Below are 13,829 nucleotides of genomic sequence, written 5' to 3'. Positions count from 1 at the left end.
TCCTTTTTCATTAAACTGAAAAACTAAGGAAAATATATTTATTAACCCATGTATTCCTTATGAATGAACATTCTTTGTTTAATAGTCCATGGCATACATAATGACAAAATATTTCATGCATATTCAGGATGAGAGATGCAATTACGAAACAACACTACTGAGCTATAAATTAAAATTTGTGCAACTCATGCGTAATGCCTGAAGTTTTACTGTGAATTACAAGAGTCAGAAATGAGTATTGCACATTTCCTTAATGATCGAACTACATTTAGATAGCCAAAGTTATATGACCTTGAAGGTAGTAATATGATGTATTTCATGTTAAAGCATTTAAAAGATAGTGGCCAAGTATAATTCAGTACAAAATAAAGTGGAGACTATCATGGGAACAAACAAAATTTACATATAACAAAAATATTTTATTTTCCTTTAGCAACTAAATATTCATTTCAGTCTCAGTAGAAATAAATTTGAGCCAAAATGTTGCCTTAAACCAATTACAGAAAATTGCTAGTCACTGGTATATCATCATTAGAAGTTATCTTTGGTTTCTACCTCAAATCTTACTGAATCATTAACAATGTGTATGTGTGTATAAAGGAGTACACGTTTAGTGCCTATCGGATGTTTAAATTGTTGATGCTAAATGTTGGAAATTATTTAAGTTGTGTGTGTGTACGTATAAAGGAATACAAGTTAAGTGCCTCTAGGATTTGTTGATGTTAAATGTTGGCAATCGGAATAATGAACAATGATTTACAAACTGTTTGATGTAGGACTAATATAAAAAGGAAATGAATATTACATTGATGCTATCCTCTATTTGGCAGTTTTTTCCAGTAAACAAATGAAACTTTTCTACTGCTGAATAATCTACTGTAAAAGTCACTACCGTTACAAAAATGAGTAATAAAGGCAATCTGTTGTACCCAAAACAATGATGATTCTATCAGCAGTCATACATCCAACTTTTTATATAATTTACATGTTCAAAAATACATTAATTTAGCACAAAGGTATGTAATACTGAAACAAATTGGTGATCATAGATGCAGTCAAGAACAGTATGGATTTTAATGTTTATCCTAAAAATATGAAAACAATTCTAAATTGTGTACAAAATAAATAATTTAAGGCTTCAGTTTTTCTAGCTCATCTAATAAACATCCACTGCTGTTGGTTACTGAGTGTAAAATAAAAATTCTTACTCATTTGAAGATTCCGGGCCAACCCTCTTTTTTAAATGGGTTTTGAAACTTTCAAAAGTTGTTGAAAATCTTAAAGTATCCAAAACAAAATCTGTAAATGATAATTAATATAATTTTAGGTTTCAATCATTCAATGTTTGAACTGACATTATTTAGAACACATTGAAATCTTCCTACTCCATAATTGTGTTTGAAGGTTTACATAACACACACAAATCAGATACCTTTCATTCAGATATATATCATAGATTTATAAACACATTACAGCACACCAGTCTGATATTAGCACAAACACACACAATGCACAGACAAAGCACTCAGCTGAAAAATTACACCCTTCAATTCTTTGACGATTGCAGGAAACACTGTAGCTTTTAGAAAACATCTAATGTTTAGATGACATGATAAATAGGCTAATGCTACAGACACCAAGTTGTATACTAATGGATCTTAACAATATGACTATGGCAATGTAAATGTTATTGTAGTTGTTCAACTTTTAGCTAATTTCTTAATTCGTTCAAGTCTTTGTTTTAATTCTGACACATCTGTTGTTGAGGTTGATCGAGGCATTGTTTGGTCGGTCTCTATTTCTGGGGCCCTGATTTCAACCTGAAATCACAAATTTTCACTTAAATAATGATATTTATATCAAATTCACATAATGGACTGATATAATAATCAAAAATATCTGATATTTTTTTTCAAGATAGCCACTTTATCTTTTTGCTATAAATACAATTCATGCTATTACTTACTAATTAATTTTATAATTTCCTTAGGAAAAAAAAGTATAATAAATATTAATTTTGTTTTTCTTCTTTTGTTGTTCTATACATGAAAGTACAGTCAAACCTGTATTAAGCAGTCACTCATGGGAAGTATCAAAAGTGATCACTTAAGGGAAGTGACCTTTTAAATGAGGTTTGAAAAAATTCTGACCCTGACATCGCATGGGGTAAGGGATCGGGGCATATTGATTTAGTGTTGAAGCAGAAATATAAATAAACAGCTGCGCCATGAGCGCATGATACGCCCGTCGTCTTGTGTGTGAATTTTTATGCAATAAGCATAAATAGTTTCTGACATACGGCTTGACATGCGAAAACCCCCTTTTTTTTTAACAAAAACTCAATATCTCCAAAATATAATTTTGAATCAAAACCAAAAAGTATACAGATCTTTAGATTAATATAACTAAGAAGTGTGTAAAATTTTAAGCAATAATCATAAATCGTTTTTGAGATACGGCGCGACATGTGAAAACCCCCCCTTTAAAAAAAAAGAAAATCAATATCTCAAAAATAAAATTTTGAATCAAAACCAAAAAGTATACAGATCTTTAGATTAACATAACTAAGAAGTGTGTAAAATTTTAAGCAATAATCATAAATCATTTTTGAGATACGGCGCGACATGTGAAAAACCCCTCCCCTTTTTTTTACAAAATACTCAATAACTCAAAAATAAAATTTTGAATCATCACCAAAAAGTATACAGATCTTAAGGTTAATATAACTAAGAAGTGTGTAAAGTTTTAAGCAATAATCATAAACTGTTTTTGAGATACGGCGCGACATGTGAAAAACCCCTCCCCCTCTTTTAACAAAATACTCAATATCTCTAAAATAAAATTTTGAATCATCACCAAAAGTATACAGATCTTAAGATTAATATAACTAAGAAGTGTGTAAAGTTTTAAGCAATAATCATAAATTGTTTTTGAGATATGGCGCGACATGTGAAAAAAAACACACACCTGTTTTAGTTACTAAGTCCTGTAACTCAAAAAGTTTTAATCTTATTTTCACCAAAAAGTATACAGATCGTTTGACCATCATAAGAAACAACTATGTTAAGTTTCATGAAATTTGGATAAGTCATTCTCAAGTTACGGTGCGACATGTTTACGCCGGACAGACAGACGGACGGACGGCGGACATTTGTATAACATAATACGTCCCGTCAAAAATTTGACGGGCGTATAAAAATGGCGGAATTCTGGTGCTGAATATTTTCAAATTTATCGCTGTGTAAACTTGGCATTCATTATACTGTAAATCACGAGTATTCACAAAATTGATATGTAAACTGTTTTCACCCTAAAGGTGAAATAACATTATATATGAAATCAGTCTTTTGTGTTAACCGACAGATCACAAGAATGTGCATATTTAATTAAGATCTCTCTGTTTTCATAATAACATAATTGGCTAATCATACGTCATACTCGATATGGGATACTTTACATTTCTTATACGAGCCTCGTATTCAGGACACATCTTATATTTAAACGTTTCCGTTATATTTTTACCTGTAAATTGGCACACAAGCAGTAATCATTTTTGGCACATATTATTACTGCATTTTTTTAAAAGTTGGCGCAAATGCAATGTGCCCATGTCATACCGTTTGACAACACAGCAACCAGTGACAATGACTTGTTCAAAAATGTTAATCAGTGACACTCTATTTATTGTTGTTATAACCCAAACATTTTGCATATAATGTAAAAATAAAATATATTTCAATCACATTTACAGGGATATTTGCACAAATATGCGATTGTAAAAATTGTTAATTCATACCATCATAACCTTCAATTTCAGCATGCAGCAATGTACATAATTTACTTTCCTTGAACCTTGTCCACATTATGTATTTTAGATTTTCGATTATCTCAGTTAATAAAGATTATGTTGTTAAAATCTCTAACCGTTCTATACAGTGATTTTTTCTCATGTATTTTTCCATTCAGCAAAAATTATACACAGTGAAAATTTATCCTGTCCATTTTATCATCAAATTGCTGAAAAAAGCTGACAAGAAAAATACCTGATATACTGTATATTTTTCATCAGGCTTATATTTTGGTTTGTTAAAAACATGAATGTGACCGGTGTTCAAAGTTGAAGTGATGTTTTAGTACTAAAATTAGGTGACTTCTGATCACGTTAGATAAGTGACCGCTGAAAAGAGTTAAATTATATAGAGAAAACGTTTGGGAAGGTCTGAAAATGACCGTTAGAGACAGGTGACCACTGAAACGAGGTGACCGTAAAGGCAGGATTGACTGTATCATGATTTTTTAAAGTTGTTTACTAAAATGTAGAATAGGATAATGTACCTGTATTTCTGGTTCTGGTGATGGAGGTTTTGTTATCTCTGGTGTAATATCTGTGTCTAACTTGGCCTATAACAATTTATTATTAATAGTTTTTATCATTTATCAATAATTTGTACAAAGATTAGTTGTAATGATTTTTGTGTAGCAAATGCTTAATATAATGTGGATTCATTTATTTTTTGTGGATTGAGGTAAAATTGTATTTTCTTGAATATTTGATTTCGTGGTTTTGCCAAGTCTGCAAACAAGCCTAAAGAAAATCTGTACTTTGTTAAACATTTAAATTTATGGTAAACCTTTACTCTTGAAAATTGATATCCCACAATAATAATGAATCCACAGTAAATTGTGCTCTATTAATGACACAAAACACTTACACACAAATATTCTTATGAACAAATACTGATTAGAACTGAATGTTACAATTTATGTATTTGATCATACCTACCAACAATTGAAAATCTCAAAAGGTTGATGTGACATCTTTTAAACATAATCGGGTTTGTAAAAAAAAAATTTACAATGTGCAATGACAAATATGCATTTTTTAAATCTTTGCCATTTACTAAAGAATAATTAAAATGAAAAATAAATAAAATTTTGACTCAATTGTTGGCAATTTACCATTTAGTGCAAAACTGCATGTGCGTTTTAAGTGTATATGACTTGACCTGTAAAATAGAGTTTGTTTTCTATACCTCATTATCTAATCCACATTTGGCTCTTAGTATTTTGAGACGTTCCCTGTAATAATCCACCTGTTGTTTCTCTTGATGCCCTACTGATGAATCATTGGTACTCTGTAGATTGTCAGATCTCACTGAGACTAAAATAAAAGTTACACATTATTAATTTTGCATCAAGTTGTATTTGTCTTTGAACTAGCTTTCAGTAACTGTGATTACTCTTATTTTGGTGCTTTGTGTCTATTGTTTTTATGTAAGTGGTTTTTGTAACTTGTACAGATCTTTTCAGATGCCAAATTACAATTGATTTTTACAGTTTGTTCTAATGTTGAGCTGTTACATCACTGTCCCAGGTTAGTGGAGGGTTGAGAACTCACAAACATGTTTTATGTCACCACATTCTTTATGTGTCTGTCCCAAATCAGGAGCCTGTAGTACAGTGATGTCGTTGATTCATGAGTGTCTTATTTGTTTTTTTTTTGTTTTTTTTTAATAAATTAGGTCGTTAGTTTTCTCGTTTGAAATATTTTGCATTTTTTATGTCGTTTCATAGCCGACTAAACGGTATTGTTTTTTTCATTGTTGAAGGCCAAAGGAGGCCTATAACTGCTAACATCCTCTTCATTTAAACTCTGGTGGACAGTTGTCTCATTGGCAATGATACCACATCTCCTCATTTTTATCAAAATAATCAAAGAGCTGAAAGCTCCAAGTAAAAATGACGCCATTGTCTCTCATATTGGGATATTTTTGATACAAGTCTTGATTTTTACTTAATTTACCTACTGAATCTTAGGCGACGTTTCAATTTATGGTAGGTAGGGTGACTGATAGAATAGATATGAATTGTTTCCACAATCTATAGCGTTTTTATTTGTTTGTCAAGATATATATATATGTGTGTGAAGTGAAAATAACTACTAGTTGTTCTGCTGTACAAAGAAATAACTCAAGACTACCTGAACAATCTACAATATTCAAAGTAATATGTGAATGTGTTTCCCTTATTTGTAGAATTATTTAACAAAATGATTATGAAGAGCCTGTAGTAAGAAAGCTCTTATACCCAACATTATTCAAGAGATAAGTTACAGGTGACCTAGTGACAACATCACATTGTTATTTCATTTACCTAAACATGATCAATTTCTATAGATTTAGACAATAGTATTGTTATACTAGTTTCACAATTATAAACAAAGTGACACCATCTATACAACTTAATTTCATTGTGAAGAGGCTGTAGTAAGCAAGCTTACACTGAAATCTTAAAATGACAACATAAATTATTGCAAAATTATTTTTTTTCAAATGATTTAATGTTGAGTACCATAGTCATTTATTTCAAATAATTGACCCGTAATAAAATAAGGAGATGGGGTGTGATTGCCAATGAGATAACAGTCTGATGTACTATCTACCAGAGTACAAATAATGTGGCTGTTGGCAGTTATAAGTCACTTTCAGACACCAAACCAGTTTATTGTTTTCAGGTACCACAGGAAAAAGAGGAGTTGTGGCCAGGTGCTGCCAGGATTTAAAACTATTAGAATTACACAGTTTTGTCTGCATTCAGAGAAAATTTCATGGTGTAAACACAGCCATTTTTGTTGGTGTATATTAGATGAACCTTTAAGGTGGATTATCAGATTATTGGTCACAGGAATATTAAAGTGACTGTTGACTTTTCAAATATAAAAATATGCACAAAGAAGGAAATATATCTGATTCCTTGTGAAAATTAAAAGATAGAACATTGTACTTTAATTGATTTGGTAATTTAATTTCAAGAATCATGTATGATCTGTTACCATAAGGGAGCTACCATTTGATTTTTAAGGGGGGGCTAGGATGAAATTTGAAAAAAATAATCAGGACAGGAGTTTTGAGTAAAAAAAAAGGCAGGATGAGACACTTTGCAAAAAAAAAAGGCAGGATGACAATTTATGTAAAAAAAAGTCAGGATAAACTAACAAAAAAAAAGGCAGGACCGAATAGAGTGAAAAATAAAAAGGCAGGACAGAGATTACAACTAAAAAAAAATGCAGGACAAATTTTTTCATCCTAGCCCCCCATAAAAATCGAATGTAGGACAGAAAGTCACAGGACAAAAAGTCACGGACAAAAAGTCACAATTCAGTTTTGAGATTATTTTTCTTTGAACAAGAAAAAACTAATTTAAAAAGAAATATTTTGGTTTTTTTCTTAAACTATTATGTATAAAGCAACTTTGTAATTAAAATTTATGCAATAAATATTAATAATGATCAAATAATTGCTATGAAAACAAAATGTCAAACAGGCTTGATCCTTAAATGGCTTCATGGTGCCAAGAAATATATCCTTTGCACGATTAAAATTTAATAAGTTTTCATTTATCAAGGCTTATGAACAATTTTCTAAGCTTAAAAATGAATAAAAAGAAAATATTTCAAGATCTTTCTCTTATATATTCAAACAATTGTCAACAAACTATTTGTGACTTTTTGTCCTGTGACTTTTTGTCCTATCAAATTTGTGACTTTATGTCCTGTGACTTTTTGTCCTGTGACTTTCTGTCCGTTTACCTAAAAATCAAATGGCAGCTCCCTAAGTGTAAAATTTGTCCATTAGCTACTGTTTATTATGTTTATGGTTGAACTGTATCTTTGAACTTTGTCAATCAGTCATGATTTACTTCTTAAGCTGTGTAAGAACCTTCTTGTAATTGAAATTGGTCTGCCATGATCACGATTTCTACAATATTCTGAGTTCCTAACAAGTTAAAAATTTAGCACATTTGCAGTTGTCTCCCTTGGGAAAAGTTTGAGGAAAGTTCGAAATATTGGGAACAGTAGAATTTAACAAAATCGTGGTTTAGAGGTTTTTACACGATCACAATCGTGCAATCGTGACAAGGGGTCAAAATCGAGTATTTCACGCCTGAATCGTGCAAGTTGGCAGGTATGACAGGTTAAGAAATTAAAGAATGAAAATTACAAATTTAATTCTGTTACAGTTGTATTTCCAACAATATGATTGAAAATTGTCCGACGGTCATGAAGGTTAATGACCGCCATTTTGTACACAACAAGACATATTGAAGGGAGACGACACCATCTGTTATTTTAAAATGTACATTTGCAACGCTGGAGTTGTCTTTCTTTTACCAATGTATGAGCATACTAACATTCACTTTAAGTATGTAAAATACGGAACCGAGTTCCGAATGCGGGTTGGAAGTCTGGTCAATGGTAAAAGAAAATTGACTGCGTCATTTTCTAAAAACAAAAATCAAAATAACATGAAAAACAAATCAATTACAATAGAAGGGTTGGTTGGAATCCTTTACAAATTTTCATTTCTTTATTCTTCACTTTGCTATAGATTCCCTTTTTAACTGAGAAAAAAAATTTATTACCTCCAAAATCTGACGACACTTTTCCTTCTCTCTCCTGCTCAATATTTTTAAGACCTCTTTCTATATAGTTTTGGAAGAAATTAGATGACTTCTTCAGAAATGGTTCCAGATCAGCATCAGGATACTTCTTCTTAAAGTCGTACAAGTCATTCAGGCCCTAAAACAGATTTAAGGAATTTTATCTATATCTAAATCATAAACTGTTATCACAGAGATATGTCTCACTTTTTTGTAATTTTGATAATGCAAATGTTGAAATTAAACTAGAGGCTCTCAAGAGCCTGTGTCGCTCACCTATATTTACTGATGCTTTGGAAATCATGTAAAATAAGGTTAAAATCATAATTAATATTATTAGATATCAGATATTATAATGATATCTAAGATAATAACAAAAAACTGCAAAAGTTTTGTAAAATTACTAACTGAGGGGCAGCAACCCAACAACAGGTTGTCGGATTCATCTAAAAATTTTCAGGGCAGATAAATCTAAATCTGATGAACATTTTTGCCCCCTGTCAGATTTGCTCTAAATGCTTTACTTTCAGAGATATAAACCAAAAACTGCATTTTACCCCTATGTTCTATTTTTAGCCATGGCGGCCATCTTGGTTGGTTGGCGTGGTCATCGGACACATTTTTAAAACTAGATACCCTAATGATGATTGTGGCCAAGTTTGGTTAAATTTGGCCCAGTGGTTTCAGAGGAGAAGATTTTTGTAAAAAGCTAACGACAACGGACAACGACGGATGCCAAGTGATGAGAAAAGCTCACTTGGCCCTTCTGGCCAGGTGAGCTAAAAAGCAATACTTTCAACATGTAAGTTATGCAAATATTCAAAGTCAATGAACCATGACTGAAGGAACATGGCTAAACAATCTCCATGGAAATGAGATGTACCAATGCTAATACAACTGCAAACCAAAAACCATTGACTTATCATTAGTCATTCCCTTTAAATAAACCTAAACACAAACATTAACTTGTAAACTATGTAAAAGTTCCAAAGTCTATGAACCATGATGAGGAGTAGGAGCTATATAATCTCCATGGAAACGAGACTTGCAAATGCCAATACATTTGCATACCAAATATCATTGACTTAACATTAGTGGTTCATCTGAAACTGATCTAATAACAGACTAATACATGTAAACTAAGAAAAAGTTTCAAGTCAATAGACCATGACTGAGGGGGCAGGGCCAAATATTCTCCATGGAAATGAGATGTGCTAATGCTTAAACAACTGCATACCAATTAACATTGGTACCACCATACCACTAATGGTTCCCCTTAATCTGACCTAATCACAAACTAATACATGTAAACTAAGCAAAAGTTTCAAAGTCAATAGACCATGACTGATGGGGCAGGGCCAAATAATCTCCATGGAAATGAGATATGCCAATGCTTATACAACTGCATACCAAATATCAATGACCTACCACTAGTAGTTTCCCATAAACTGACCTAATCACAAACTAATACATGTAAACTAAGCATAAGTTTCAAAGTCAATAGACCATGACTGAGGGGGCAGGGCCAAATAATCTCCATGGAAATGAGATGTGCCAATTGCTAATACAACTGCATACCAAAAATCACCACTAGTGGTTCACCACAAACTAGACCTAGTCACAAACTAATACATTGTTGACGCCGCTGCCGCCGGAAACAGCATACCTATGTCTCGCTTTTTGACTCCGTCAAGGCGACACAAAAATGAAGTTTTATGAAATGTACGATGCTAAATTATTTTTTTTGAAGAGTTTTCTGCACCTTTCAGCCACGTGGTTGAAAAAAAGTTAATAAGTGATCAAGATAAAAACTCAATATTTTGTGCATGCAGAAAGTTATGTTGTTGTTAAGTCCTCTTTGTGCATGTTTATCCATAAGGTCATCATACAGAACAATGAAGACCAGCCATTATGTTCTGCAGTCATTAGCGTGTAATTTTTTTTAAGAGAATTAGTCAGTTACTCAAATGCATGATAAATGGTTATAATGAGGAACACTCTGATTCACTGGTCAGAGTTACCTAACTGTAGTTTTGACGAAGTCTTTGATTAATTAATGGTCTTTTTCATTTTTTATCAATTTCCATAGTTTTTCATATAGTAGTCACAGCATGTATTTTGCCATTGGAAGTTAAACAACAATGAATCAATCACGATAAGTATTTATTTTCTGTGTATATATAATATGCATTTCACGAAAATAGAAATTTATGTAGAGTACTATTTGAGCAAATTTGTAGGTCCATGAACAATAAATTAGAACAAATTACAAAATTTTCTACTTTCGCAGTATACCAACAAATTTACAATCTTATTATCCTTAAACAGTCTTTATTTTAACTTACCTCTCTAGTATTTTCTTTGGATCCAATCTTTTTAAATATCTCTGCTAATATGTCATGAGTATTCTTATTCAATTTCTTTGGTTTTTGGGTACTCTGTAAAGAAATATTATAAATACCTCAGTCCCATACAAGCATAGATCATCATACATATGTCTAGGAATGTCAAAATTTACTTCAATGAAAAACAAGAAGTTGCATGAGTTGGCATGTTTATAACAAACAGTAAGTTGGTGTCTGACTCATCTAAAAAGTGCTCACATATTACAACTTACAACTTATCACAGTCAAGCACCTGACCAAATATGAAGTTATTCTGTTCATTAGTACATGAGAAAAGTGTGACGAAAATATTTGTTGGACAGACAGACAAAGTGTATGCAATATAGCCCCACTCCTAGGGTGGGGTATAACAAAGTAGCCTTCACTCGTAGAATGGAGGTATTATACATAATAAGGATGTCATTTAAGTAGCATGTAGTCAAAATCAAATTGTTAGTTTTTTACATGTGCTATTTATTTGGAGTTCAATTTAGAAAAATACAATAAAATAATTTGTTTTTCTAAATGATCAGCCTTTAACCAGCTTATTTCAATTATTGAAATCATAATCAGATATAACATTTTTTGGGTACCTTTTAGTTACTTTATCAAGAATGTTCTTTTCAAGATGTAACAAATCACTGTTTCCAGTTTTACAACACATTAATTTGTGAATTAATTGGTTTTTATTTCAGTTTTGTATATTTTCTCCATTCATATAACATATTATATCAATAAATTGATCGTACAGAATATCTATACTAACCCTAGGAGTTTTCTGTTCTTCATTCCATTCATTCTTGGCATTAGGATCGTTGTGGAGAATTTTCTGTAGGTATGCCTTTACTTCAGAATTCTCAGCAGATTCAATTGAGCCCATATGTTGTATAATCTGAAAGGATAAAGAGCCCATTAACAAAATTAAATACCCAATATCATTGGATTACTAAATCAAGTGCAAATTTTTCACCTTTAAATTTCCAATTGTAACAGTATTAGGTTTGTCCATTACTGAATTAGAAATTTTTGAATTTTGTATTTAAAATATATTTTACACACACACTAAAAAATTGCCTAGAATAGCAAGAAAAAGCTCAACTAAACCAGTTTTCATAATTTTTTTACAGTAAATATTGGGCAACATGTTCACAATTAACAATATTCAAGGCTCTGATATTCCTGTTCACAAAAAAAATTTCTCTATTCAACATTTTTTCATCATTTCATGAACAACTTAAATCTACAATGTGTACTTACTTTTGCCCCTTTTAACTTGACTAAGGAATGTAATACTGTTTTAACTGTCCTCAATGGCAGATCACTTGGTCGATTCTTCCATGACGTACTTGGGAATTCTTTTAGAAACAAGTGTGTATCCAGTAAGATTCTGTCTAGATTCAGATCATTTATTATATCTGGTAACATTCTTATCATTTTCCATACACACTGGAATAAGAAAGTAATAAAACTAAATACTGACCTATCAATATTAACTTTTTTATTAGTAAAAGAAAGTCACAAACAAGAATATGTGTCCATAGACCACAATGACCGGCTCACACTATCACATTTCAATGTTCAGAAAACTATGTCTGGGTAAAATTTGGCATATATTTAAAAAGTTCACTTCATTATACCATGTGCATACTAAGTTTCTAATTGATGTAACCACAAACTACTTAACCAAAACTTTAACTCGATATGGGACAATTGTACATGCAGATAGGAAAACATTATAGAGGTTATTTTTAATGATAAAAAATTTAATTTATATGGGTTTTTTTTCTTTCCTCAATCACACATCTGGATTTGTTATGAATTAGTTATGGTCTGAAATGTGTATCTACTCATAATTTCACTGCTTTTTGAAAATAAATGGGAAAACTGTTGTAAGCTTGCATCTGAAAACAAATTTTGTAAACAGTTTTAGAGTGCAGCTTTTAAAATATTATTTTATTGTCATTTTGAATGTGATCTATAAATGATAGCAGCTGTCTCAGATGGTTTATGTTATAACAATATACCTTCATAATTAACTCTATAAACTTCACAGTACATGTTTCACTAGTAACACAATCTTGTAACAGTCTGATCAATGCACTGAAATCAAAAACATAATGATGTAAAGATGTAACTAACTGATAAATTTTCCTTAGAGTAGTGATAATAAACTCCTGCTATAAAAAAACCCATTTTAATTCTAACCAGATGATAGTGATTGGTGTAGTCACAAAGGACTCTTCTTCATTCAAATAACTTAATTGTGATGTAAGTAATCAGAGTTGTTTCATTTAAACATAGGTTATACCCATAGAAGGCAGAAATTTTACTATAAATGCACCACTAGAAATTTTTGATATTCAACTTTTATATAGAATTATGTTCAAATTTTAACATTGAAATATCCACTAGAACAGAGATGGAAATATCTGTGAAGTTTTTCACCATGACCTTCAATGTACCATTTTTATACATTTACCTTAATTGGCATTGTAAAGTCTGCACTGGTACATTGTCCGCATCCCCCTTTTCGCCACCGGGAATTCAGGAAAACTTTTTTAACTTGTAAAAAAAGTCTATTGGGAACTCCAGTAATTTCAAAGTGTGTGTGATCGTTTGCGGTATTTTCATGCAAAAAGCTGTTTTTCATCATCAATTAGAAGTTGAAAATGCTTGTCATTGATACTTGAACACTTCACAAGTGTTAAAATAAGCCAAAATCACAGGAAAAACAATTGCAAAAGTTGTAAGGGATATCAGAATCGAATGTGTAAATCGCAAACAAATACGATGAGTGTGTTGAAAATCCTTACTTAATAGATATCACTAAAGAATACAACTTTAAAACTAAAATAGTTCTGTCATTTAGTGAAATACTGTTAGAAATATTCATCACATTAATGTTTGAAGAACCTTTAAACACATGCAGCAGTATCAAACACCAAAAAGGAACAAATAACCGATGTTTTGTAGTTTATACATCGTTATGTTTAAGCTGGTTTCCTG

At 31.3% G+C, this 13,829-nt stretch overlaps 1 protein-coding gene across 1 annotated transcript in view; it reads right to left on the bottom strand.

Moving 5' to 3' along the window:
• Positions 1-404: 404 nt before the first annotated feature.
• Positions 405-13,829, bottom strand: part of LOC127706310 (cytoskeleton-associated protein 5-like) — a 70,639-nt gene continuing 57,214 nt past the window's right edge. Inside the window, exons 39-46 of the mRNA XM_052210826.1 lie at positions 12,848-12,923; positions 12,081-12,269; positions 11,590-11,715; positions 10,785-10,877; positions 8,422-8,578; positions 5,034-5,161; positions 4,336-4,401; positions 405-1,820 (exon numbers count right to left, since the gene is read on the bottom strand). Coding sequence (XP_052066786.1) covers positions 1,701-1,820; positions 4,336-4,401; positions 5,034-5,161; positions 8,422-8,578; positions 10,785-10,877; positions 11,590-11,715; positions 12,081-12,269; positions 12,848-12,923 — 955 coding nt within the window. The 3' untranslated portion in view covers positions 405-1,700. The remainder of the gene's footprint in view (positions 1,821-4,335; positions 4,402-5,033; positions 5,162-8,421; positions 8,579-10,784; positions 10,878-11,589; positions 11,716-12,080; positions 12,270-12,847; positions 12,924-13,829) is intronic.

This window comes from Mytilus californianus, unplaced genomic scaffold (assembly GCF_021869535.1).
Source record: "Mytilus californianus isolate M0D057914Y unplaced genomic scaffold, xbMytCali1.0.p SCAF_6, whole genome shotgun sequence".
Lineage (NCBI taxonomy): Eukaryota > Metazoa > Mollusca > Bivalvia > Mytilida > Mytilidae > Mytilus > Mytilus californianus.
Note: the sequence above shows the minus strand (reverse complement) of the source record. Positions and strands in the feature narration are given on the sequence as shown.